General features: G+C 41.4%; 1 protein-coding gene across 2 annotated transcripts in view; it reads left to right on the top strand.

The window, feature by feature from the left end:
* Positions 1-25,515, top strand: part of parvb (parvin, beta) — a 97,338-nt gene that overhangs the window by 42,234 nt on the left and 29,589 nt on the right. For both annotated transcript variants that reach the window (XM_068050861.1, XM_068050862.1), the window contains exons 2-5: positions 15,037-15,126; positions 15,553-15,623; positions 17,139-17,241; positions 22,446-22,586. In XM_068050861.1, coding sequence (XP_067906962.1) covers positions 15,037-15,126; positions 15,553-15,623; positions 17,139-17,241; positions 22,446-22,586 — 405 coding nt within the window. The remainder of the gene's footprint in view (positions 1-15,036; positions 15,127-15,552; positions 15,624-17,138; positions 17,242-22,445; positions 22,587-25,515) is intronic.

Genomic DNA, 25,515 nt, shown 5'->3' with positions numbered 1-25,515 from the left:
CTGCAGGGGTTGTCTGACTATTGAGTTACATTAGTCTGTATCCTAGCAGCATAATTGAAGGTCTTGGTCAATTACCTTCAGTGCATTCCTTTAAATAATAGCTTATTTGTAATATTGAGTGATTACTCTTGTATTTGTTGACCCGTGACATATTCACTAATTAAAACCACGTGATTGTACCTAAGCCAGTAACATTGGGTCATGTCGTGGAATTTGGTTACAGTAATATTGGTCAGGAAGAATGGTAGCAGTCATAGTACACTCAACTCACTTTTTTTTTGGATCCCTTTACCTTTTTTTACTGTGGATATTGTTAGCTTTTTTATTTCAAACTGTTCTCGTAGACCTTGCTCTCTTTGTCTTCAGCAGCTCCTTCAGTTGTTCTGACCTACCTGGGTAAAATGATAATGAACTGGGAACCATTTTTTAGGTTATTTCAACTACTGGTTCTATTGTGTGCTACCATGGGTCTCTTCTTTGAAGGTAGGAGAGTAAGACTCTCAGACCAACGTTAAACAAATTTATTGAACAGCAAGTAGGCAAGTGAATATTATCAGAAACATAAGGTATATTTTCCGTAATTAAACTTTACCACCACCTTGTTTACAGTAGGAAATAATATTCACAGCTTATGCTAAAGCTAAGACTATAGTTACTTATTTTGAAAATAGTTATTTTATTAATCTTCACCTCAACAGCTGCAAAGGTTTTCTGGTTTATCTTTTTTCTGTTCCTTAGTTCCAACCAATAACCTCTCTTTGAAAACTCCATATCAAAACTCAAAGGTTTTGGATAGAAACCTTAATCTGAGCCAGGTAGAATTTCTGTAACTGTTCATTCAATTCAGGAAGCTTCTAATCAGACACAAAACTGCACAAATTTGCATATTTGAATTAAGTGACTTGGCTTCTCCCTCAAGCAGAGTTCTCTGTTTAAAGGGGTCAATGCAAAGCTAAAAATGAACATACTCAATTTTATTTTTATCACACTCAACATCGACAGAATGACCCATGCAGATTTTTCTGCTGCTCCTCACCCAAATAAAAAGAACCTGACATTACTTTAATACCATTGAACCAGGGAAAAGTTACGGCACAGAAAGAGGCCATTCAGTCCATTGTATCTGTGCCGGCTGAAAGAAAAATGGTCGCCCATTCTAATCCCACCTTCCAGCACCTGGTCTATAGCCATGCCAGTTACAGCACTTCGGGGCAGGTCCAGGTACTGTTAAATGAGTTGAGGGTTTCTGCCTCCACCACCGATCCTAGCAGTGAATTCCAGACACCCACCACACTGTGAGTGAAAAAGTTTCTCCTCATGTCCCCTCTAATCCTTCTACCAGTCACTTTAAATATGTGCCCCTTGGTAATTGACTTCTCCGCTAGGGGAAATAGGTCCTTCCTGTCTACTCTATCTAGGCCCCTCATAATTTTGTACACCTCAATTAAGTCACCTCTGTTCTAAGGAAAACAACCCTAGCCTATCCAGTCTTTCCTCATAGCTGCAACCCTCAAGCCCTGGCAACATTCTTGTAAATCTCCTCTGCACTTTCTCCAGAGCAATTATGTCTTTCTTGTAATGTGGTGACCAGAACTGCACGCAATACTCCAGCTGTGGCCTAATTAGGGTTTTATACAGTTCCAGCATTACATCCCTGCTTTTGTATTCTATACCTTGGCCAATCGGAATTCAGTGATGCCGTTGATTCTCTAGCCAGCGGAAAAACCCCTGGGAAGGACGGCATTACCCCTGAAATCGTCAAGAGTGCCAAGCCTGCTGTACTTTCAGCACTGTACGAACTGCTTTGCTGGGACGAGGGAGCAGTACCACAGGACATGCGCGATGCCAGTATCGTCACCCTCTATTAGAACAAGGGTGACCGCAGTGACTGCAACAACTACCGTAGAATCTCCCTGCTCAGCATAGTGGGGAAAGTCTTCGCTCGAGTCGCTTTAAACAGGCTCCAGAAGCTGGCTGAGCGTGTCTACCCTGAGGCACAGTGTGGCTTTTGAGCAGAGAGATCCACCATTGACATGCTGTTCTCCCTTCGACAGCTACAGGAGAAATGCCGTGAACAACAGATGCCCCTCTACGTTGTTTTCGTTGATCTCAACAAAGCCTTTGACCTTGTCAGCAGACTTGGTCTCTTCAGACTACTAGAAAAGATTGGATGCCCACCAAAGCTACTAAGTATCATCACCTCATTCCATGACAATATGCAAGGCACAATTCAGCATAGCGGTGCCTCATCAGACCCCTTTCCTATCCTGAGTGGCGTGAAACAGGGCTGTGTTCTCGCACCTACACTGTTTGAGATCTTCTTCTCCCTGCTGCTTTCTCATGAGTTCAAGTCTTCTGAAGAAGGAATTTTCCTCCACACAAGATCAGGTGGAAGGTTGTTCAACCTTGCCCATCTAAGAGCGAAGACCAAAGTACGGAAAGTCCTCATCAGGGAACTCCTCTTTGCTGACGATGCTGCATTAACATCTCACACTGAAGAGTGTCTGCAGAGACTCATCAACAGGTTTGCGGCTGTCCGCACCGAATTTGGCCTAAGCATCAGCCTCAAGAAAACGAACATCATGGGACAGGACGTCACAAATGCCCCACCCATAAATATCGGTGACCACACTCTGGAAGTGGTTCAAGAGTTCACCTAGCTAGGCTCAACTATCACCAGTGACCTGTCCCTAGATGCAGAAATCAACAAGCGCATGGGAAAGGCTTCCACTGCTATGTCCAGACTGGCCAAGAGAGTGTGGGAAAATGGAGTACTGACATGGAACACAAAAGTCCGAGTGTATCAAGCCTGTGTACTCAGTACTTTGCTGTACGGCAGCGAGGCCTGGACAATGTACGTCAGCCAAGAGCGACGTCTCAATTCATTCCATCTTTGCTGCCTCCGGAGAATACTTGGCATCAGATGGCAGGACCGTATCTCCAACACAGAAGTCCTCGAGGCGGCCAACATCCCCAGCATATACACCCTACTAAGCCAGCGGCGCCTGAGATGGCTTGGCCATGTGAGCCGCATGGAAGATAGCAGGATCCCCAAGGACATATTGTACAGCAAGCTCTTCACTGGTATCAGACCCACCGGCTGTCCTTGTCTCCGCTTTAAAGACGTCTGCAAACGCGACATGAAGTCCTGTGACATTGATCACAAGTCGTGGGAGTCAGTTGCCAGTGATCGCCAGAGCTGGCGGGCAGCCATAAAGGCGGGGCTAAAGCGTGGCGAGTCGAAGAGACTTAGCAGTTGGCAGGAAAAAGGTCAGAAGTGCAAGGGGAGAGCCAACTGTGCAACAGCCCTGTCAACCAATTTTATCTGCAGCACCTGTGGAAGAGTCTGTCACTCTAGAATTGGCCTTTATAGCCACTCCAGGCGCTGCTTCACAAACCACTGACCACCTCCAGGTGCTTACCCACTGTCTCTCGAGACAAGGAGGCTAATGAAAGAAAGAAAGAAAGACCTTGGCCAATAAAGGAAATCATTCCCTATGCCTTCTTCACCACTTTATCTACCTGTCCTGCCACCTTTAGAGACCTGTGCACATGCACTCCAAGGTCTCTCACTTCTTCTACCCCTCAATATCCTGCACTGCACATTGCTGCACATATTTAACCCCTTATTACTCAAATTTTTTATATTGCCTACAACAACGTGATCACAGTGCATCAGTAGCTAACCCAAATCAGCATCTTGAATTGGAACATGACCTTTAAGTCATATGTACATATGTGCTTTTCTGCCATTGCTTGTGTTGGAATTGATGCTCTCCCAGTTCTCATTACATCACTGCCAACCGACTTATCCTTTTTTGTTAAAAGCAAAATACTGCGGATGCTGGAAATCTGAAATAAAAACAAGAAATGCTGGAAATACTCCGGTCTGGCAGCATCTGTGGAGAGAGAAGCAGAGTTAACGTTTCGGGTCAGTGACCCTTCTTAAGTTCCGAAGAAGGGTCACTGACACGAAACGTTAACTCTGCTTCTCTCTCTACAGATGCTGCCAGACCTGCTGAGTATTTCCAGCATTTCTTGTTTTTATCCTTTTTTGTGTTGGGGGAATTACAAATGTTGTTGCCTTCCTATGTGCCATGCAACATCTGCACTTGAAAGATGGACAGCCTATTTCCAGGTCACCAGCAATCGCGCTGTGAGCATTCTTCCTGGTAGCTTGCTTAATCAGCCAGAGCCATTTCTCAATAAAATGTTAGCCTTTCGTACACTTATTGTACCGCAGAATGTGATGTTAAGGTGCATGTTTGGTCGGTCCTGTTTCTGAGAGTTCTGGTAACCAAGTTTTGATTTTATAAAGCTTTCACTGCACATTATAGGCACATGAAATTTAAAATGAATGTATACAGCATGCCATGGATGTTTTGAGTACTTTAAGCAGTTAAATTTATTTGTACCTGTCTTTTTAAACTATATTTCTTCCCCCTGTCTTGGATGATGTGCCACTTTAATTCATTATGCGGTATCTTTGTTGCTTCATTATTGTTTTTATGTGGAGGGGAGAATTTCACATCTGCAGGAGTTTCAGCATTGCTGCTGCTTTGAAACACACCATATTATGGTAGGCCATGAGATTATAGATATTCTTTCCCACCCCAGCCCTCACCAGCTTCCCCAACCGCACCACCCCCCACCGAATTGCTCTTCCCTTTGTTGAGGAAAATAGCTGAGTGTACTCCTAATATTCATGTCCCGTTTATGATGATGATCAGAGAATGTAGTTTGTTTGCTTTTAGCAATGGTCCAGCCTGTTGTTCATGTTTTCCGTTGTGTTGCTAAGGGCAAAGTAAAATTGAGAATATCTTCATCTTAACTTGCTTTGCTTTTATCAAAGACTGTAATTTTTTTTTCTGTTAATTTATTTTCCCTCTGTGCCCTTTAATTTCATATCTGGCTCTCCCACAGACCCAGGCAGTCTTCCACTGTGCTATTGTGGGATGTTTGTCAGTTTAAGAATGCTGGCACGTATAGTGTGCAGCCATTCGTCATCTCCTTTCAAGACCGAAAGCAAAAAGGAAGAAACATTGTTCTGCTGTCGTCATGACCTGCAGTGCAACCCTGAAGCTAGTGTAATGTTCCCAACTGTGCTTTTGACCTTAATTCCTGTAAAACTAAATTTTGTGTGTGACTGGCTGCCAATCAGTATTATTCCTTTACTGTCATTTTCTTCTTTTACTGCTGCTGACCCTTGCACTGTTGGTGAGATATTGTTGGTGCAGACTTTGTGGCGCGCCATATTCTGTACCCTGTAATTGAGAGTGATAAACGGCTCCATATCGCAGAACATACTGTTGGTGGTCATCTTGTTTAGGGTTGCACTAGCTCAAGCTCCAGTTTCAGTGTCATTTTACTGTTTAAAAAAAGTTACTATCTTCAACATGTATGGTGCAGATAAAAACTAAAAAATGATTTTCTGTTTTTCTTCCTACTCTCCTATATATATGTTAATCATATTCGCTGTATTGTGGGATGATATTCACAGCAGTAGAAATGCACTCAAGCATTCACAAGCATTTGCCTTGAGTTCGTTTAAGCATTCTCCCGAGTGATGCATCTTTCCTTAGTCAGGAGTGTTGGCAAAAAACCTTGGCCTTTCTCCATAACAATGTCATTTTTGAGTTGACCATAGGTGTGTATTAACTGTCCTGGTTAGACCCATTCTCTTTCTTTGATCCCTGAGTGAGGGACTTCAAAATGATTTTCATTGGCCACACAGCCAAGATTAAGAATTTTGTTCAGGTTTCTACTGCTACAGTACTTGATTTCTACACCTGGAATTTGGTGCAGATTTGTGATCTTAATTTCTGCAGGCCTATAAACTATGTTAGCGCTTTGCTGATAGCTGGGCTACTGGGCTGGTGAATTAAGGAGCCTACGATGTGTTTTGATGTCCAGTTTCTGCTGGATCATTATTTTCATAAAGTGTTTGGAAAGTTCTTTTTATTTACAGAACTGCAATATGAGCATAGCAGTTGCATTAAAATACATCACCCCAGCTTTTGTGCGAGCTCATACTAATGTAAATAAATCTTCTGTTTTCCCAAACAAAAATATAAACATGGGAATATTTAGGAATGAAAAGGCCATGGCAAGCCAACTGGCTGTCCATAGTGTTCAGGAAATATCATATCCCATGATACCTGTCATACCTGTCTATCAATGTTTCATGGTCTCTCTGGAATTTGCTGATACGGTCAACACTCATTACCTTCCTTGATAGTCCATTCTATCCAGTCACCATCCTCTGTAGATATATCTAAATATTCCATGCCTCCCTCAGCTGAGTTTGTGCTTATACTGACTTTGGTAGAATTGGTAACTTTGCTAAACGTAGATGATTAATGCTGAAAATAGAGACATGTTGTCAAAGCTTTCGTCTTACATTCATCAGGGCAATCCGCAAGAATACCAATGTAAGGGAAAACAACTACTTTATATTGTATGAGAAGAGAGTGCTGATTGGTTGGCAAGTGAACTCTGGTAGAGGTGTTTCCGTGGAGAATGTACCAGTTTATGGTGACTGACAATTCACTGCCAAGCTTTGTTGAAATTTAAACCAGGCAGCTTGACTCTGGTTGGTCAAGGCATTGCACTGAGGAATGAACTAGCGAATGGCTGTCACTTATTTTGTTTAACTGAAACAGGCGCAACGTGTGTACATTTTCTATCTGTCTGCAAAGAGCAGGGCTCTGTGTATTAATACATGTAGCTTCCAGATGCAAATGCACCACACTGCGAGCCCTACTGAAAATCTTAAATTGATTGTCAGTGTAATTCTTAGCGTGGGCACTGCACTTTAGGAAAGATGTGAAAGCACTGGAGAGGGTGCAGAAAAGATTTACGAGAATGGTCAGTTATGACGATAGATAGGAGAAGTTGGCGCAGTTTTCTTTGGAGAAGAGAAGGCTGAGATGTGACTTGATAGAGATACAAGGCACAAGTCAGGAGTGTGGTGGAATATACTCTGCTTGCCTAGATGGGTGCAGCTCCAATGACACTCAAGAAGCTTGGCATCATTCAGGACAAAGCAGCCCGCTTGATTGGCACCCCGTTCACAAACATTCGCTCCCTCCACCACCGACGCACAGGGGCAGCAGTGTGTACCATCTACAAGATCTGCAGCAACGCACCAAGACTACCCAGGCAGCACCTTCCAAACCCACAACCTCTCTGCGTGGGAACGCCACCACCTGCAAGTTGCCCTCCAAGCCACACACTATCCTGACTTGGAAATATATTGCTGTCACTGGGTCAAATTCCTGGAACTCCCTTCCTAACAGCACTGTTGGTGTACCTACCCCAAGGACTGCAGCGGTTCAAGAAAGTAGCTCACCTCCACCTTCTCAAGGGCAATTAGGGATGGGCAATAAATGCTGGCCTAGCCAGCGACGCCCATGTCGCATGAACGAATAAAAAAAAGAGAAAAAAAGCCATACAGCATCCTGACTTGGAACTATATCGCTGTTCCTTCACTATCACTGGGTCAAAATCCTAGAACTCCCTCCCTAACAGCACTGTGGGTATACCTACCCCACATGGACTGCAGCGGTTCAAGAAGTCAGCTCACCACCACCTGCTCATGGGCAATTAGGGATGGTCAATAAATGCTGGCCTGGCCAAATCCCATGAAACGAATAAAAAAAATATTAAAAATCATGAGGGGGCTGGAAGAGTAGATTGGGAGAAACTGTTCCCACTCGTGAAAGGATCAAGAATGAGAGGGCACAGATTTAAAGTAATTGGCAAAAGAAGCAAAAGCAAATGAGGAAAAACTTTTTCACGCATCGAGTGGTTTAGGTCTGGAATGCAATGCCTGAGAGTGTGGTGGAGGCAGGTTCAATTGTTGCATTCAAAAGGGAATTAGACTATTATCTAAAAAGGAAGAATATGCAGGGTTATGGGGAGAAGGCAGGGGAATGGCATTAGGTGAATTGCTCATTCGGAGAGCCGGTGCAGACACGATGGGCCGAATGGCCTCCTGCTTTGTAATAATCCTCTAATCCTCCACTGAGGATTATTTTTAGCAGATGTTGTCCAATCGCGGAATCACATCTGATGTTGGACACTGTTTTGAGTTTTGCAAGCACGGGCTGGTTGGGTAAGGCCTTTATCTTGCCATGACAGCCTTTCACTGGTTCATTCCTCAGGGCAATGCCTTGACCAATCAGAGTCGAGCTGCCTGATTTAAACTTCAACAAAGCTTGGCAGTTAATTCAGTCACCATAAACTGGTGCATTCTCCATGGCAATGCCCGTACCAATCAGAGTTCACTTGCCAACCAATCAGCACACTCTTCTCATACAGTATAAAGTTGTTGTTTTCTCATATTAATATTCTTGCGGATTGTCCTGATGAGTGCAAGACGAAAAGACAACAGGTCTCTATTTTCAACTATATTCAAGTTCTGTGCTATCAGACAATTATCTTGTCTATGCTCTTTCTGCTGTTGAATGCTTCCATAAGATTTCCCTGAGCTGCATCTTTTCTGATGTAACCATTCTTAACCACTGCAGCCCCTCATAATTTGGGTGCCTAATCCCAGCTTTGCTGGTGTGCTTATTTCAGAAAGACTCCCGAAATTCATCAGTCAAGATCCTACCTCCCGCAGCTCACCCCACACATACTATAAAATCTGCCTGCTGCCCTTTTCTGTCATTTATATCTCCATGTACTGCATCAGTTGTCCCCTCAAAATAAAATCTTTGCAAATTCTTGAAGACAGTGGCCTATTAAAATCATTTTCTTTGACTCAATCTTTCCCTAACTTTAGTGGAATCTCCATTTTGGAATCCAAGCAGTAGTCTGCCTATAAAGCATTTCTTGTAGCAGCACTGTGATCTATACCTTTTACTTAAAAGCCCGGGCTTTATAAAGAGATTAAAATGATGTTTAGTAAGTGCTAATAAGTATTTCAGTAGTTGTTTTAGTTAACAACGCCTGTAATTATGTCACATATTGCTCTGTTAGGACTCTGGTACACCATTGCCACACATAGCGAGAAATGTAACAATGTTGCCTGGAAATTTCCCTCTGGGGAATTCTTTGTAATGAAACAGTGTTTGCTATCGGACTTCAGCTGCAGACTGGACTGTATATCTTCTCTCTGCTCCCCCAATGAAGCTGCTTTACTTCTTCGAATGCCAAAGCATTAATGCAAAGCTAATTACATTGACATTGTCAATATTTTAATGATTTAAATTGTTACAGATTTTCATGGAATCTAATACTCTTAATTATATTTACAGAACAGCAAATCTACGGGGCACAGAAAACTGTGCATGTGTAAATGCTGATTATCCCGTTTGGCTAAATGCAATACATTTCAGAACTATAAAATCACTTAGAATGCGGATTATTCCTTTGCCCCATTTTGAAATACTGCAAGCAAGTTTCCGTGACCCTAGGGTCTAATTCTAAGTTTCAAACCTCTTTAAATTTGGGATGATATCTACATTAACTGTCATCAAATGCCCTAGCAAAATCCTACAACATATAATTAAAGCTGATCTGTACAGTATCATGAGCATTTATTTCAGTGACTATCTATACCACAGTAAGCATCTATCTTTAGTTATGGTTTACAGTTTGAAATTATCAGACAATAGTCTATCCATAATTGTTTCTCCATTCAGAATATATTTGTCATCTTGTACGCAATGCACCTTGTACCTGGAAATGTTCTGCTTCAATATTGATTGCAGGTGGGGAAAATAAAATGGACAAGCAGGTTAGAAGCCTCTGAATGAGAATGCTGATGATTGCAGCGTCGTTGCTTAGACTGCCAGTGATCATTGTGTGTGTTTCATGCTGCCAGCTTACTGCTTTCAGTCCTGTCACAATGATAGAAGTGACATATGTGGTGCCTGGTTAAGCATCTCATGCTTGGCCCAGCTGCAGCTCTTCCCCCTGCAGCTGGGCTGGCATGCTACATAGCTCAGATATATCACTGTCAATAAAAAGATGGCAGGGCTCTTGTGCGGAACAAAAAAGAGCAGGAAAAAAGACGGTAGGATTGTTTTTAGTTGATTTTTTTTGGTTGTAATTCTGAGCCTGAATGTGAAATGGAGAACTATCTTGAGGCTATTGCTAGGAAAAGCCACTGATCAAGTGTGTTTATGCTTATGCCATTTACAGTACAGGCAGGAGCTGCAGCTGAGTTTGAGACTTTTACATGTCATTAGATGCAGTCACAGCTGCAAAGTAATTTTATTGATGTAAAAATTCTGATAAACTAACAATTCTTTTATGAACCAAAGAAAGCTTTATTTAATTGTAGTTACACCATCCTTGTTTTCATTGTCTTGGATGTAGTACACTTATCTCCTATAGTTGACATTGAGTTTTTTTGTAACCATTCATGAATCAGATAACGAACTGTGTTAGTACAGAAGCCTCACATAGAGAGGTTTATCAGAGCATGGACGTGTTTACTTTAGTAAATGTCAAAAGTCCAAGTAACTCGATGTGTTTTAGTGGCACAGTAGATCAGTTTTCTCAAGTGACGGGCTGCTGGAAGCCAACAATTGATACAAGTCCTCAAGTTGTAATGTACCATGTGATATTGATGCAGGAATATTTTTGTTCTCAATTAATTTAGTGAGCTGGTGTAGCTATTTATAGTAAATGTTGTATTCTCCTCAACCATAAAGCCTCCATTAATTAAGAGTAGCAGGTGAATGGGTTGCAAACACCTTCCAAACCAGATCTCCACCACATAGAAGGACAAGGGCAGCCGATGCATGGGAACACCGCCACCTGCAAGTACCCCTCCAAGCCACACAGCATCCTGACTTGGAACACTATCGCTGTTCCTTCACTGTTGCTGGATCAAAATCCTGGAACTCCCTTCCTAACAGCACAGTTGGTGTACCTACACCCCAAGGACTGCAACAGTTTAGAAGGCAGCTCACCACCACCATCTCGAGGGCAATTACAGATGGGCAACAAATGCTGGCCTAGCCAGTGACGCCCACTTCCCACAAACGAATATTTTTTTTAAAAAAACCTTTCATGACCACCAGCTAAGGGTTTGCACTTAAACACTTGGTAAAATGTGAGATTGTGTTTTGAAGATAGTATTACACTATAAGCTGCCCAATGTTTTATCCAACCAGCTTTAGAAAATCCTCTTCTAGTTTTAATCTGGGAAACTGCTGTTAGTTTCAAGGTTTAAAACATTGTTCTGTCTTGTACGATGCTGCTGAAGATTACAGAACATTGCAGCAGCAATTTGCAAAGGAGTATGGTTAGGCTGTGAACTTTGATTCACATATCATGAAAATAGTATTTGCTAAGCTACCATTTGGCTGGCGATCACATTCTGAACTGCTATTGTCCTAATAGCACTGTGGGTGTACCTACACCAAATGGATTGCAGCTGTTCAAGAAGGCAGCTCACCACCACTTTCTCCAGGGCAATAAGGGATGGGCAACAAATGCTGGCCTAGCCAGTGATGCCCCCATCCCGTGAAAGAATAGAAAAAAGTTTTCATCTGAAATAAAAGTTGTATAACACTGAGTACAGATTAAGGGCTGATATAATATAAATCTTTTGCAACCAGCAAATTAGGCTTCATTTTGCAGAATGCTATGACTACCTTAATGCTTATTTTGTACCAGTATATGACATGACCAAATTTGCACACATCACAAATTTGGATCTTGTGTAAATTTCAACTCCTTCCCCAGTAAATGCCAGCAAGCTGCACTGCAAAATTCGCAGCAGTGAAAAAATGGGATCTCTGTAAACTCGCCTTCCTCCCGTGTTGGATGCTTAGATATTTTTGTGGACTTTCTACCCGCTTTAGGAGTTTTTTTTAAATGGTTGAGAGGAAAATCTTAAAGGTAGTGGCCTGAAACCAACTAAGATTGGCAGTGCACACTCACAGAAGTGGTCATATATTTCCTGTCGTTTGTGAAGATGCTTTATAATACAGTTGGGCTTATTTATGTATGAACATGAGGTGGTGTCTTTGAACATACAACATGGGTATTACAGCATAAAATCATATGGTTATGATGGACATCACACGAAGCAGACACATGACCATTACACGAGGCAGACAGATGGCAAAGCGCAAGGCCAATTTGTAGTGAAAGCTAAAGAAAATGCAAGACAGTAGTTACAGCTTAAGAATGCTTTTGCACAGCACTAGATTTGTTGGATCAATTTTTAAAAAAATGGAGCTTATTGTTGTTAATGCCAGTTTTTTTGGACTATCATATTGCCTGATTTAAATTTTCTGCTGGAACCATTTCTGCATAATGGGACTCTTAAGCGTGATAGAGAGGGAGATTAAAAAAAAAGGTGGGGATGTGTAGCATTATTAGTCAAGGAATCAATAATAGCTTTGAAGAGGGGTGATATGCTAAATGAATCATCAAACGAGGCCATATAGGTGGAGTTCAGAAATAAAAAGGGGGTATCCACATTACTGGGAGTATACCATAGAGCCCTAAATAGTGAGAGGGAGATAGAGGAACAAATATGCTGTCAAATTTCTGAGTGCAAAAACTATAGGGCGGTGATGGTTGGGATTTCAACTACCCAAATATCGACTGGGATACAAACAATGTGAAGGGCACAGAGGGGACAAAATTCTTGAACTGTATTTGGGAACTTTTTTAGCCAGTACGTAACAAGCCCAACAAGAGGGGGCGCAATTATAGATTTAGTTTTTGGTAATGACGCTGGACAAGTGGATCAAGTAACAGTGGGTGACCACTTTGGAGATAGTGACCATAATACAGTTAGTTTTAGCATAATCATGGAAAAGGACAAAGATAAAACAGGAGCTAAGGTTCTAAATTGGGGGACGGCAAATATTACGAAACTGAGGGGTGATCTGGTGAAGGTGGGCTGGATATGCTATTTGAAGGAAAATCAGTGGCAAACCAGTGGGAGTCATTCAAGAGCAAGATACTACAGGCATAGTGCAGGCATGTCCTCACAAAGATATAGGGTGGTACTGCCAAATTTAGAGCTCCCTGGTTATCTAGAAGCATACAGGGTAAGTTAAAGCAAATAAAGAAAGCTTATGATGATCACAAATATCTTAATACTTTAAAAAGCCTAGAGGAGTATAGAAAGTGCAGGGGTGAAGTAAAAAAGGAAATTAGAAAAGCGGAGAGGACATGAAAAATTATTGGCAGGTAAAATCAAGGAAAACCAAAAGATGTTTTATCAGTGCATTAAGAGCAAGAGGAGAACTAAGGAAAGGGTAGGGCCTACCAGAGATGTACAAGGGAACTTATGCGTGGATGCAGAAGATGTGGGCAGGGTTCTTGTTGAGTTTTTTTGTCTGTCTTCACAAAGGAGAGGGTTGATGCAGACATTGTAGTTAAAGAGGAGTGTAAAATATTAGATACGATAAACGTAATGAGAGAGGAAATGCTTGAGGGTCTGACATCCCTGAAAGTGGATAAATCGCCAGGACCGGATGTTTTACATCCCAGGCTGTTAAAGGAAGCCAGGGAGGAAATAGTGGATGCACTGAGGATCGTCTTCAAATCCTCACTAGATATAGGCGAGGTACCAGATGAATGGAGGTCTGCGAACGTCGTAACATTGTTTAAAAAGGGTGTGAGGGATAAGCCAGGTAATTATGGGCCAGTCAGTCTGACCTCCGTGGTGGGTAAATTGTCAGAATCTATTCTGAGGGACAGGATAAACTGCCACTTAGAAAGGCACAGAGTAATCAGGGATAGTCAGCATGGATTTGTTAAGGGAGGGTCATGTCTTACTAACTTAATTGAGTTTTTTGAGGAAGTAATAAGAAGGATTGATGAGGGTAGTGCAGTGGATGTGATTTACATGGATTTTAGTAAGGCATTTGACAAGGCCCAGCATAGCTGACTGGTCAGTAAAATGAAAGCCCATGGGATAGAGGGGAAGGTGGCAGACTGGATCCAGAATTGGCTCAGTGACAGGAAACAAAGGGTAGTAGTTGACGGATGTTTTTGTGAATAGAAAGCGGTTTCCAATGGTGTTCCACAGGGCTCAGTGTTGGGTCTCTTGCTGTTTGTGGAATATATTAACGATTTTGACTTAAATGTGGGAGGCATGATTATGAAATTTGCTGATGACACAAAAATTAGCCGTGCAGTTAATAGTGAGGAGGGGAGTCGTGGACTCTAGAATTATATCAATCGTTTAGTTGAGTGGGCGGAAAAGTGGCAAGTGGAATTCAATCCAGATAAGTGTGCAGTGATGCATTTGGGGAGGACAAATAAAGCGAGGGAATATACAATAAACGAGAGGATATTGAGAGGTGTAGAGGAAGTGGAGCGCATGTCCACAGGTCCCTGAAGGTGGCAGGACAGGTAGATAAAGTGGTGAAGAAGGCATATGGATTGCTTTCCTTTATTGGCCGAGGGATAGAGTACAAAAGCAGGGATGTAATGCTGGAGCTGTGTCGAGTGCTGGTTAGGCTGCAGCTGGAGTATTGCGTGCAGTTCTGGTCACCACACTACAGGAAGGGCATAATTGCTCTGGAGAAAGTACAGAGGAGATTTACAAGAATGTTGCCAGGGCTTGAGGGTTGCAGCTATGAGGAAAGATTGGATAGGTTGGGGTTGTTTTCCCTGGAATTGAGGAGGCTGAGGGGTGACTTGATTGGGTGTACAAAATTATGAGGACCCTAGATAGAGTAGACAGAAAGGATCTGTTTCCCTTGGCAGGAAGGTCGGTTACCAGAGGGACACAGATTTAAGATGATTGATAGAAGAATTAGAGGAGACATGAGGAGAAACTTTTTCACCCACAGGGTGGTGGGTGTCTGGAATTCACTGCCAAGACCGGTGATGGAGGCAGAAACCCTCAACTCATTTAAAAGGTACTTGGACCTGCACCTGAAGTGCTGTTACCTGCGGGGCTATGGACCAGGTGCTGGAAGGTGGATAGCTTATTCGGCTGGCGTGGACACGATGGGCTGAATGGCCTCCTTCTGTGCTGTATTTTGTTCTATGTTCTGTGTTCTATTTTCTTTGGCCTTATTATTTTGCTTTCTTCCTTGCTAGTGAGTGACCTACAAGAAGAAGGTAAAAATGCCATCAATGCTCCATTGTCTCCAACACCCACAGACATTCATCCAGAGGACACCATGCTAGGTATTTAAGAATGCTGATGCATTCTTCCAAATCTTCATGTTACATTTCTACTGTTTATATTTAAAGTTCTTGAATGTCCAATCGAATACAACAGCTTTCGTTTTCTATGTATTAATAGCATTCACATTTCTAGATTTTTATTTCTTATTTTAAGTCATCACTTTTGATAACTTGTTTTCAAATGTTTAGGTTTCCTTTGCATGTAGTTCATGGTGAGCCTTTTCTCTCTTTGGTGTTAAGATACAAAAAAAAATCCAATTTCTAAAAAAAAGATAAACAAGCACAAGATGTGCATTAAGGGTGTGCATAAGGCTGATTCTTAATTATTCCTGATAACTAGTATATTCATATGAAATAAAGTTCTTGAATTAATTTTTAACTTTTAACTCTTACTGCTCACTTATCCTCTGCTGGATTCAATTATAGAGGAGAATGAAGAACGAACAATGATTGAGCCATATTCCAAAGAAGAGCCAAAGTTCAAAGAGCTTGTAAAGGTAAAACACTTGAATAAAATGTGTACTATATGCTGAGAATTCTCTGGTAACTTACTGTCAAGCACAGCATGATATTGCCCTCTAATTTGACGATTATATACCCATCCTGATATCACTTGTAAAGTTACAATATGTATACTGCATTGTGAATTCCCTGGCAATTTGCTGTTGCATAGCGTGATTATTTTTCATGTGACCAGTATTTAACTATTCTGTTGTTGCGGGTGGGTGATTATCCCCTTTTGCTGATGGTCTGTGTCAATTTTAACTGTCAGTGTCATTAGGTTTTCCAGAGCAGCAATAATGTGAAGTTTTGTTTAAGTTAGAAGTGTTCTTGTATTGAATACATAATAAAATACATCTGGAAAAGGCCATGTCTCATCAAATTGGTTGAACTTTTTGAGGTTACTAGAATTCTGCATGAAGGTAGCTGGTCAACATACTATGTTGGTATTTTCTAAACGCTTTTGACAATGTGCCAAGTCAAATAGAATAATTTATAAAATATGGAACTGTGGAATTGGAGGACAGATCCTGAGGTGGATAAGGAATGGGTTGTATTCTTATAGGCACAGGGTTGTTATTAATGTTACTAGATCTGCATGGAGAGTGGTTACTGGTGGAATCGGTGTTAGGATTATTCTTCATCTATTTTAATAATTTTCATGAAGATGTCAGGAAGTTTGCAGCTGACACTAAGAATTGTGCTGGTGATTGAACCTTGGATGAGGAAAAAAAAATACGATCAACACCATATGCATACCATGTAAGGCTCTGAACTAACACTCCTTTCAGGTGAAGCAGCAATTTACTTGTACTTTCAGTTTTGTATACTGTATTCGCTGCTCACAATGCGTCTCCTCTACATTGGGGAGACCAAACGCAGATTGCGTGACCGTTTTGCTGAACACCACCTAGTTTCCGGTTTCTTGCCATTTCAACACTTCCCCCCCCCCCCCCCCCCCCCAATCTGCGCTCATGCCAACATTTTTGTCTTTGGCCTGCTCCAGTGTTCCAGTGAACATCAATGCAAGCTCACAGAGCATCACCTGATCTTTCGATTAGGCACTCTCCAGCCTTGCAGACTGAACATTGAGTTCAATAACTTTGGAGCATGACTGGCCTTTTTAAAATATTTTTTTAACCATGTGCCTGCTTTTCATGCAGTCAGAGCTGCTCATTATTCTACTATTAACACTCTCTCTGGACTAATGCTTTGTCTTTCACCACAGGCATTAACACATGCTTTGCCTTTGTCCCAGGACAGCTTTGTATTTAATCTCCCTCTGCTCTATCAAACACCTTCCCCTTTGTTCTCTTCCCCCACTTCCCTTCACTTGCTTAAAACCTAATTCTTTTCTAACCTTTGCCAGTTCTGATGAAAGGTCACAGATGTGAAACATTAACTTTGCTTCACTCTCCACAGATGCTGCCAGACCTGCTGAGTAATTCCAGCACATTTCCTTTTATCTCAACTTCGTAGTTTATGAGACAATAATTATATAAATTTTTTAGGTTTTAATTGACTGGATTAATGATGTACTTGTTGAAGAAAGAATAATCGTGAAGGCTCTTGAAGAAGATCTGTACGATGGACAGGTTCTGCAGAAGTTGCTAGGTAAGAACAGATGTATTATACGAACATACGAATTAGGAGCAGAAATAGGCCATTCGGCCGCTCGAGCCCGCTCTGCCATTCAGTAAGATCACGGCTGTATGTAGCTTTAGCATTAAAATGTAATATTTTCTAGAAACCGGGGAGGGCTATTAGGCCAAAAATGCCTGGCAGTTTTATTTATCTCACTACATTGTTTAATTGCATTGCTTTCCAGAAATACACATAATTATCTATTGAATTCATTTGTACTGACTGCTTCAGTAGCCCTTTCTGGTAAATTATTCTGCATTGCTATTATTCCTTTATGAATAGATTCAGCCTGATTGACTTCTACCTTTTTGAACTGGTGTCTGCTGCTCTTTTTTTTTTTTAGAGATACAGCACTGAAACAGGCCCTTCGGCCCACCGAGTCTGTGCCGACCATCAACCACCCACTTATACTAATCCTACACTAATCCCATATTCCTACCACATCCCCACCTGTCCCTATATTTTCCCTACCACCTACCTATACTAGGGGCAATTTACAATGGCCAATTTACCTATCAACCTGCAAGTCTTTGGCTGTGGGAGGAAACCGGAGCACCCGGCGGAAACCCACACTGTCACAGAGAGAACTTGCAAACTCCGCACAGGCAGTACCCTGAACCAAACCCAGGTCACTGGAGCTGTGAGGCTGCGGTGCTAACCACTGCGCCACTGTGCCGCCCACTAGTTGTTCTCTGTCTACTCTATCAAAACCTCTTTTCATTTTGAAAGCCTCACTCCTTAACCTTCTCTGATCCAAGGAGAACAGTCCTACCTTTTCCAACCTCCGCTCATAACTGACATCCCTTATCTCTGATGACATCCTGGTAAACTTCCTCTGTAGACTAAGGCCTTTACATTTTCCTTGAAGTGTGGTGCCCAGAATTATCCACATTATTCAGCTGAGGCCAAACTAGTGATTTATAAAGTTCCAGTATGATTGCTTTGCTTTTATGTTCTATGTATCTCTTTATAAACTCAAGTAGCGCATTTGTTTTTCAACCTCTCTATCAACTTGCCCTGGTACCTTTTGAGGATTTATGTATTTGGACGTCAAGGTCTCTGCTCATCTGCAATTTTCAAAATTGTGCCATTCTTAGTATGCTGTCTTATATTAGTACTTTCAAAGTGCATCACTTGACACGTGTCTGCATTGAATTCTATCTGCCATGCTTCTGTCCATTTAACCATCCTGTCTATGTTATCCTGAAGTCTACAACTATCCTTATCACTACTACATTGCCAGGTTTTGTATCATCGGCAAACTTTATAATGCTGCTCCCGACACCTGAGTCGAGAAGGTTTATAAAAATTGAGAAGAGTCATGGACCCAAAAACTTACCCTTGGGGAACACCACTGCAAAACAACTCCCAGTCTGGAAAAAGGTGCATCCACCACCCCCTTCTGCTGCCTGTCACTGATCCAGTTCTGTATCCATACTGCTACTTTCCCTTTAATTCTATGGGCATCATTGGCCTTCCTCAACATTTCCTCATCTAAATTTGGAATACCTGGAATTATCATTTCTGTCCACCACTTTACACTCTCAAGAAAGATGTGATCAGAAGTGCACAGAGTGTTCCAGATGGAATCAAACCAACACCTTATATTGCAGCAACAAAACCTTGTTAATTTTTTGCTATTTCAAGTGTCTGGATTTATTTTTGCTATTTTTGATTTAAAGTTCAGCAGGAGACTTCCACTCAAGATCCAAAACTCAAACTAATTAATATCTGTGAATAATTGATGGGAAATTGACATCCTGGCTTTGATGGATTCTTGGCTCATGGATCACCTTAGGCTTTACAGAAACCTTTCTGTCTGGTTATTTCTTTCCACCACTTGCCCCACCAGCAGCTGCTGCGAGGGTGTGACCTTTATCACCAAATTGTACCTTGCCCTCTCTCCCTACTCTTGTACCTTTTTCTTGCCTAGTTCCAGCTTTTTCTTGTCCTTTGTAAAATCCTTGTTGCCTACCATCCAAGCCCCAGTTTTGAGTTTTTCACCAAGATATTGTTCCTCCTTTCCTCACTCAGCCTTCACCTTCAGTGAATCCTCATTCTTGATGATTCAATCTTTATCTCCATTCTCCTTGTACTCTCTCCTTTTGAATTTGATTTCTTCCTGATCTCCCTAAACTTGCCATTCCATATAAACTCTTCTACCCATGTCTGTGGCCAGCACTGTGATCTTGCCATCTCTTGTGGCTTCTATAATCCCTTGGTTTTGATCACAGGCAAGGGCATATATAACCACATCCTATCCCCACATCTCCTATCGCTTCTAATCGTGCTTCCTTCTCATTTACCCATGGAAAAATCCTCTCCCCTGTCACTTAAAATCATACTTTCAAACTCCCAACTGCCAACCCTTTGTCCTTCTACATCTCTCAGTACTTCTGCAGCTGTCAATCTGCTCAACAGTCCCTCATCTTACCTTTGATGGCCTTAACCCCAACAAAACTTTAACCATCTCCCATTCCATTTGTACTTTTTGGTATGGTTCCCATCTTTGTTCGTTCAAGTTTAAGGGGAGCAAACTTGAGTGTACCTGGGACATAATTGGTTTAGGCATCTGTGATTAAATCTGATTGGATTGCATCAAGGGTTATTGGGCCATGCTCTCCCTTGCCAAAATCAACTCCTACTATAGGATCATCATGGAGAGCAATGATAACCCTCAACTCTTATCCATCTCTAAATGCTCTCTTTTTCCAACAAACAGGAGGAGAGCGTGAACTTCTTTATCACTAAGGTTGAGAACCCTTTTGTGGCTACCTTTGTTGCTTCCCCTCCTTTCTCTTTCCCACTTAGTTGGACCTCTTCCAGGCTTAAACCCTGCTCTAGTCCTGAACCACCTTCATTCTCTAGTCTCTTTCCCACCTCCCCTTATTCCCTCTCTTGTCTTGTCCATGAGACCTGCCTTGTGCTTCCATCACCTCCATTCCTTTATCATTGTTTAGTCAATATACTGGAATTTTCTAGCAACATCGTGAGACCAGCTTCATCACAAGGGCTGCAGTGGTTAAAGGAGAAGGCCACCAGTATCCTCTCAGTTTAACTAGAATTCTGCAGTAAATGCAGCCTTGCTAACATTGCTCACATTTGGAGAACAAATATACAACAGAAGGTCTGAACTTAATTGTAGCAGTGATCTCATATTCTCACAGTACTGATATGAAAGTACTTCAATTTTTTAAATATTTTTGTGAGGACTTGTGTTTCAAGATTGTGGAAATGGATTCCTTTGACGGACTGAAGTGATTCCATAGATGCTGGACTTTGTTTTTTTTTTAAAAGGTCACTGGAAGGACTTTGGCACTTTGTTTGAAAACATTTACTGGAAGTCACATGTCTTCAGCTAAGTAAACAGCAGGTGCCTTCTGACTACAGGAATTGTTTACAGAGAAGTGACATGTCAAGATTTATGTTGGCCAAGAGTTGATTTCAGTTTGGATATTGTTTTGAGTCGGTTTTCAACCTGCTGAGAGAAGCACCCAACTCATCCTTTCTCTATCTTTCTGAGAAACCCGTGTGTGACAGCTGAAACCCCTGATGCTGCATTTCTCCTGAAAAGCCTGCCAGACTAATCCTCGACATCGCCTGAAGGGAACTGCTCCAAAAAGATCCCAGTGGCAGCCATCTGTGTGTATTTGGAATGTCCGAGAAGGGACAACACAAGGGATTCCATATCTTATCCTTTTCCTTCAAGAAGTAACAAGTATTTGGGCAAAGTATTTTTTTTTTGTCTTTTTGTAAGAAAATCTCTGCAGAGAATACCTCTTTTTTTTCTTTAACTGGTATGTGTGTGTTGGACTAAGTTAGAAGGGAACTTTTATATTTCAGTCTGTGTTAATGCTTTGCATCTTTACTGAATACGTCTTGTTTTATAATAAATTGATAATTTTGTTTATTAAAGAAACCTGGTTGATGGATTTTATTCTGAAATAAAATGAGTATATAATTGGCTGTATCAGTAACTGGGTAAACATTAATTTCACTACATGGACATTAAATTTCAAATGGTTGCTGGGAAGAAGAGAAGGCTTGTGACAAGGGATTGCCAGGCCCCTGGCAGAAAAGACCTTTTTGCATATTAATAGACAGTGTTGGAACAAAGGAGCTATCCCTTGCTCCAATACAATCCACAAACAGACGTGGTCAAACCAGTTAGTCACATGACTAACCTGCTTGGCAGTCTGTGTTTTTTCCTGAATTGTACAGTTTTGAACTGAGAGTCTGAGAACTTGGCTTCTGGATTGAAAAGACCTCTCCTGGCTGGCTTGCCACAGCCTTTCCTGTCTGCTCCCATCTCTTTCTCTCAGAACTGAATCCACTGATGATGCATGAACCCCAAGAGAGAAAAGTCTCCTACAGCGAACAAGGTTTAAGAAGAATACTGGGCCCCAATGACAAGCAAGTTCTACCTACAATCAAGGACTCTACAGTGAGCTCGAAGACCCGTAACAAAAACTCTTCAGATATTGCCTCAAACTTTTCCACTTTATTTCTTCTCCTTTTTGTCTCTATTTGCACGTGTGTATCGCGTATGCATGCTAGTGTGGGCGCATCTTGCATCCGTAGGCACCAACTGAATTGGAGTTTAAGTTTAATAAGATTTCACCTTTCTTCTTTAAACCTAAGAAAGCCTGTTTGTGCTTGTTTCTTTGCCTTATAATTGGAAAGCGGTGAACAAGGATTCACCATGGGGAAGCTAAAAACAGTGTGTTTAAAAATAAAACCCTGTTACAGTAAGACCAGGTAAAGGCTGAAAGGGGCTCCTAGACCTTTCTCACCTGGTCGTAACAATATTTAAATATATGTGGGGAAGTGGAACTAGAGAAAGACAGTGCATTCCTCCCAACACGGCTGTAGCAGTGCTAACAACTTTGAGCAAAGCTAATAAACATACTTATCTAAAGAATCTGTCACTAATAATCCTGAATATTTTGTGTAAGATCAGTGGACTCAATCCATTTTTCTGCTTTGCATCATTTGTAACATTGTTAAACAGGCTGCTGTATAAGGAACTTACAAACCTAATATTAGTCAGTAAACAGTGGTAGTCTATTGGTTTAAAAACTTGAAGACAGTTTTGACTATTAAATCTTAAATTTTTTTGCAAGAGTATTCTGAAGCTTCAACTTGGTCACTTTTATTTCTCTTTGCTCATGTAGAGAAACTTGCAAATCGTAAACTTAATGTTGCTGAAGTGACACAGTCAGAAATAGGGCAAAAACAGAAACTTCAGACTGTGTTGGAATCTGTGAATGACCTGCTTCGACCTCAAGGATGGGCTATCAAGTGGAGTGTTGATTGTGAGTATAAGGTTGCTAAATGTGTTTTTGCTGTTTTATATAAACTTCTTGCTCTGTTGGTCAACTGAGATGGTACTGGACCAATGAAAATATTTCAGTTGGAAATGTTTAAATTTCTCACATTACATGTGAGGTGGGTAAAGGTTAACATTAAAATGACTTAATTTCCTTACAATAAAATTAAATACTGAATATTTCATCTGTCTTGCATAATTGTAGCTTATGTTGGGTTTTAGTGAAAGAAAGGAAAATTATAGATATCACTTGATATGCTTATGAAGTACTGCTTTTTCTAACAATTCATGGAGAATGCATTAACTTGGCATTCTGATATGTTGAAACAAGCCTGATGGACAATTGAAAAGCAGGCAGCAATGACTTAGGAAAGCTGTTTGACCTTTACCCTGATTGTTACTTCCTTGAAGTCAGTTTTACTGAAGTATTGTTCAGTTTTAAATTAAAGGAGCTTTTAGATTTATTTTTAATGAGATTCCCTAGAAAATCTATTTAAATATAATAAAATAATGCAATTAACATGACAGGATATAGTGATTACTATGCTTGGAATAAATATGATGAGGTATGTACTGATCTGTCAAAGTCTTACAGCATTACAGTAATTGTAGATTATGCTTATTTTTACTCTTTTTTTTATGCTCTTTTAATTTGCATGCTCCATTCCTTAACTGGAGTAAGTGGCAACCTGCTACCAGGCCTCTGCTAGTTTTGCTCCTTATCACACTGATGGCGCAAGAGTGTCTGGACATTGACATGTTTCCCTGTATTTGTTCAATCCTCTCTGTTCCTTTGTGGGCAAGTCACTGGACTCTACCCAGCATAGTTCCCAATAACTCAGCCAGTCTTAAGAATTGGAAACAAACACAGGTCTTACCATTTTGTAATACCAGTGCATTACATCACAATCAGCAGTGCCCCCTTTACAGGTGTCCATTGATACATTAGTTATAAGCAGTTTCCCGCCCATTGCTTAAACACCCAGCAGAGAATATTTGCATTTGTACTTTCCATCCTATTAAAAGCCTGCATAACCAAAATTTCTCTTGTCTTAATAAAAAATATTCTTTTTGTTTTCCCTCACTCTGTCTAATTGTAAAAAAGCTCATTGATTTGTACTTCCTTTGCTGCATGCTAATTCACTGCGGAGTCTATAATTTTCCAGCTATTGCGTCAACGAGCAGTAGTTAAGAGGTTTGTTCCCTGATGGGAAATGGCCTCTGATGTCATAAATGAAGGCAGTCACCATCTTTCCTTATGTCATCAGGGGACAGTTTGTTCAGTGAGCTGATTGTGAAATTGATTGTAACCAAAGGACAAAATGAAATAAGTAGTTCTCAGTGCTTGTATAATGAAATGAGCACTTTGTTCCCTGGATTACCACTTAATGGGAGATCGTCACCTGTTTCCTTATTTCATTATATTCTGACGAGCAATTGATTCCTTCGGCTAGTAAAGTAGACAAAGAAGTAAATGTCCTTTTAGTCACAGGAACTGGTTTTTTCCTTTCAAATAGTTCAGTTTTGTAAAATGAAAATGTATTTTCAAGAATCATCAATGATATGCGAACATTACTGTTCTATTAATAGTTTTTTCTTCTAAAGGTTATTTACTTGCTTTCCAGTGAAGTTATTTTAATGTCTTTTGTGATCATGTGGAAATCATATTGCAGAATTTTTGTGTTCATAACGAGTTTGTATGCATGTGTATATAATATTTTATGCTTTTTGTTTCAGGCAGGTTGGTAATTAGGATACTGTAGGCTGTAGATTTTCTCATGCCAGCTGCTAATTCTGCAGTTGAATTGACTGTTGTGTGTTTGTTTTCTGGGACTCCTGTTGGTTCTGAAGAAATTTTCATTTCTGCCCAAAAGAATATAATATAAAGAACAGTCAGCACAGATGTCAAAAGGGAAGGTCATGCTTGATGAACCTTATTGAATTCTTCGAAGAGGTGACAGAGTAGACAATGCAGAGGATGTAAAATATTCAAATTTTCAAAAGGTCTTCGAGAAGGTACCACCTAATGGACTCATGACTTCTTTTTTCTTTTTTTTTTTGGGCCTCCTTATCTCGAGAGACAATGGATACGCGCCTGGAGGTGGTCAGTGGTTTGTGAAGCAGCGCCTGGAGTGGCTATAAAGGCCAATTCTGGAGTGACAGGCTCTTCCACAGGTGCTGCAGAGAAATTTGTTTGTTGGGGCTGTTGCACAGTTGGCTCTCCCCTTGCGCCTCTGTCTTTTTTCCTGCCAACTACTAAGTCTCTTCGACTCGCCACAATTTAGCCCTGTCTTTATGGCTGCCCGCCAGCTCTGGCGAATGCTGGCAACTGACTCCCACGACTTGTGATCAATGTCACACGATTTCATGTCGCGTTTGCAGACGTCTTTATAACGGAGACATGGACGGCCGGTGGGTCTGATACCAGTGGCGAGCTCGCTGTACAATGTGTCTTTGGGGATCCTGCCATCTTCCATGCGGCTCACATGGCCAAGCCATCTCAAGCGCCGCTGACTCAGTAGTGTGTATAAGCTGGGGATGTTGGCCGCTTCAAGGACTTCTGTGTTGGAGATATAGTCCTGCCACCTGATGCCAAGTATTCTCCGAAGGCAGCGAAGATGGAATGAATTGAGACGTCGCTCTTGGCTGGCATACGTTGTCCAGGCCTCGCTGCCGTAGAGCAAGGTACTGAGGACACAGGCCTGATACACTCGGACTTTTGTGTTCCGTGTCAGTGCGCCATTTTCCCACACTCTCTTGGCCAGTCTGGACATAGCAGTGGAAGCCTTACCCATGCGCTTGTTGATTTCTGCATCTAGAGACAGGTTACTGGTGATAGTTGAGCCTAGGTAGGTGAACTCTTGAACCACTTCCAGTGCGTGGTCGCCAATATTGATGGATGGAGCATTTCTGAC

The sequence above is a fragment of the Heterodontus francisci genome, chromosome 18 (assembly GCF_036365525.1).
Source record: "Heterodontus francisci isolate sHetFra1 chromosome 18, sHetFra1.hap1, whole genome shotgun sequence".
Lineage (NCBI taxonomy): Eukaryota > Metazoa > Chordata > Chondrichthyes > Heterodontiformes > Heterodontidae > Heterodontus > Heterodontus francisci.
This window is presented reverse-complemented; position numbering and strand designations above follow the sequence as displayed.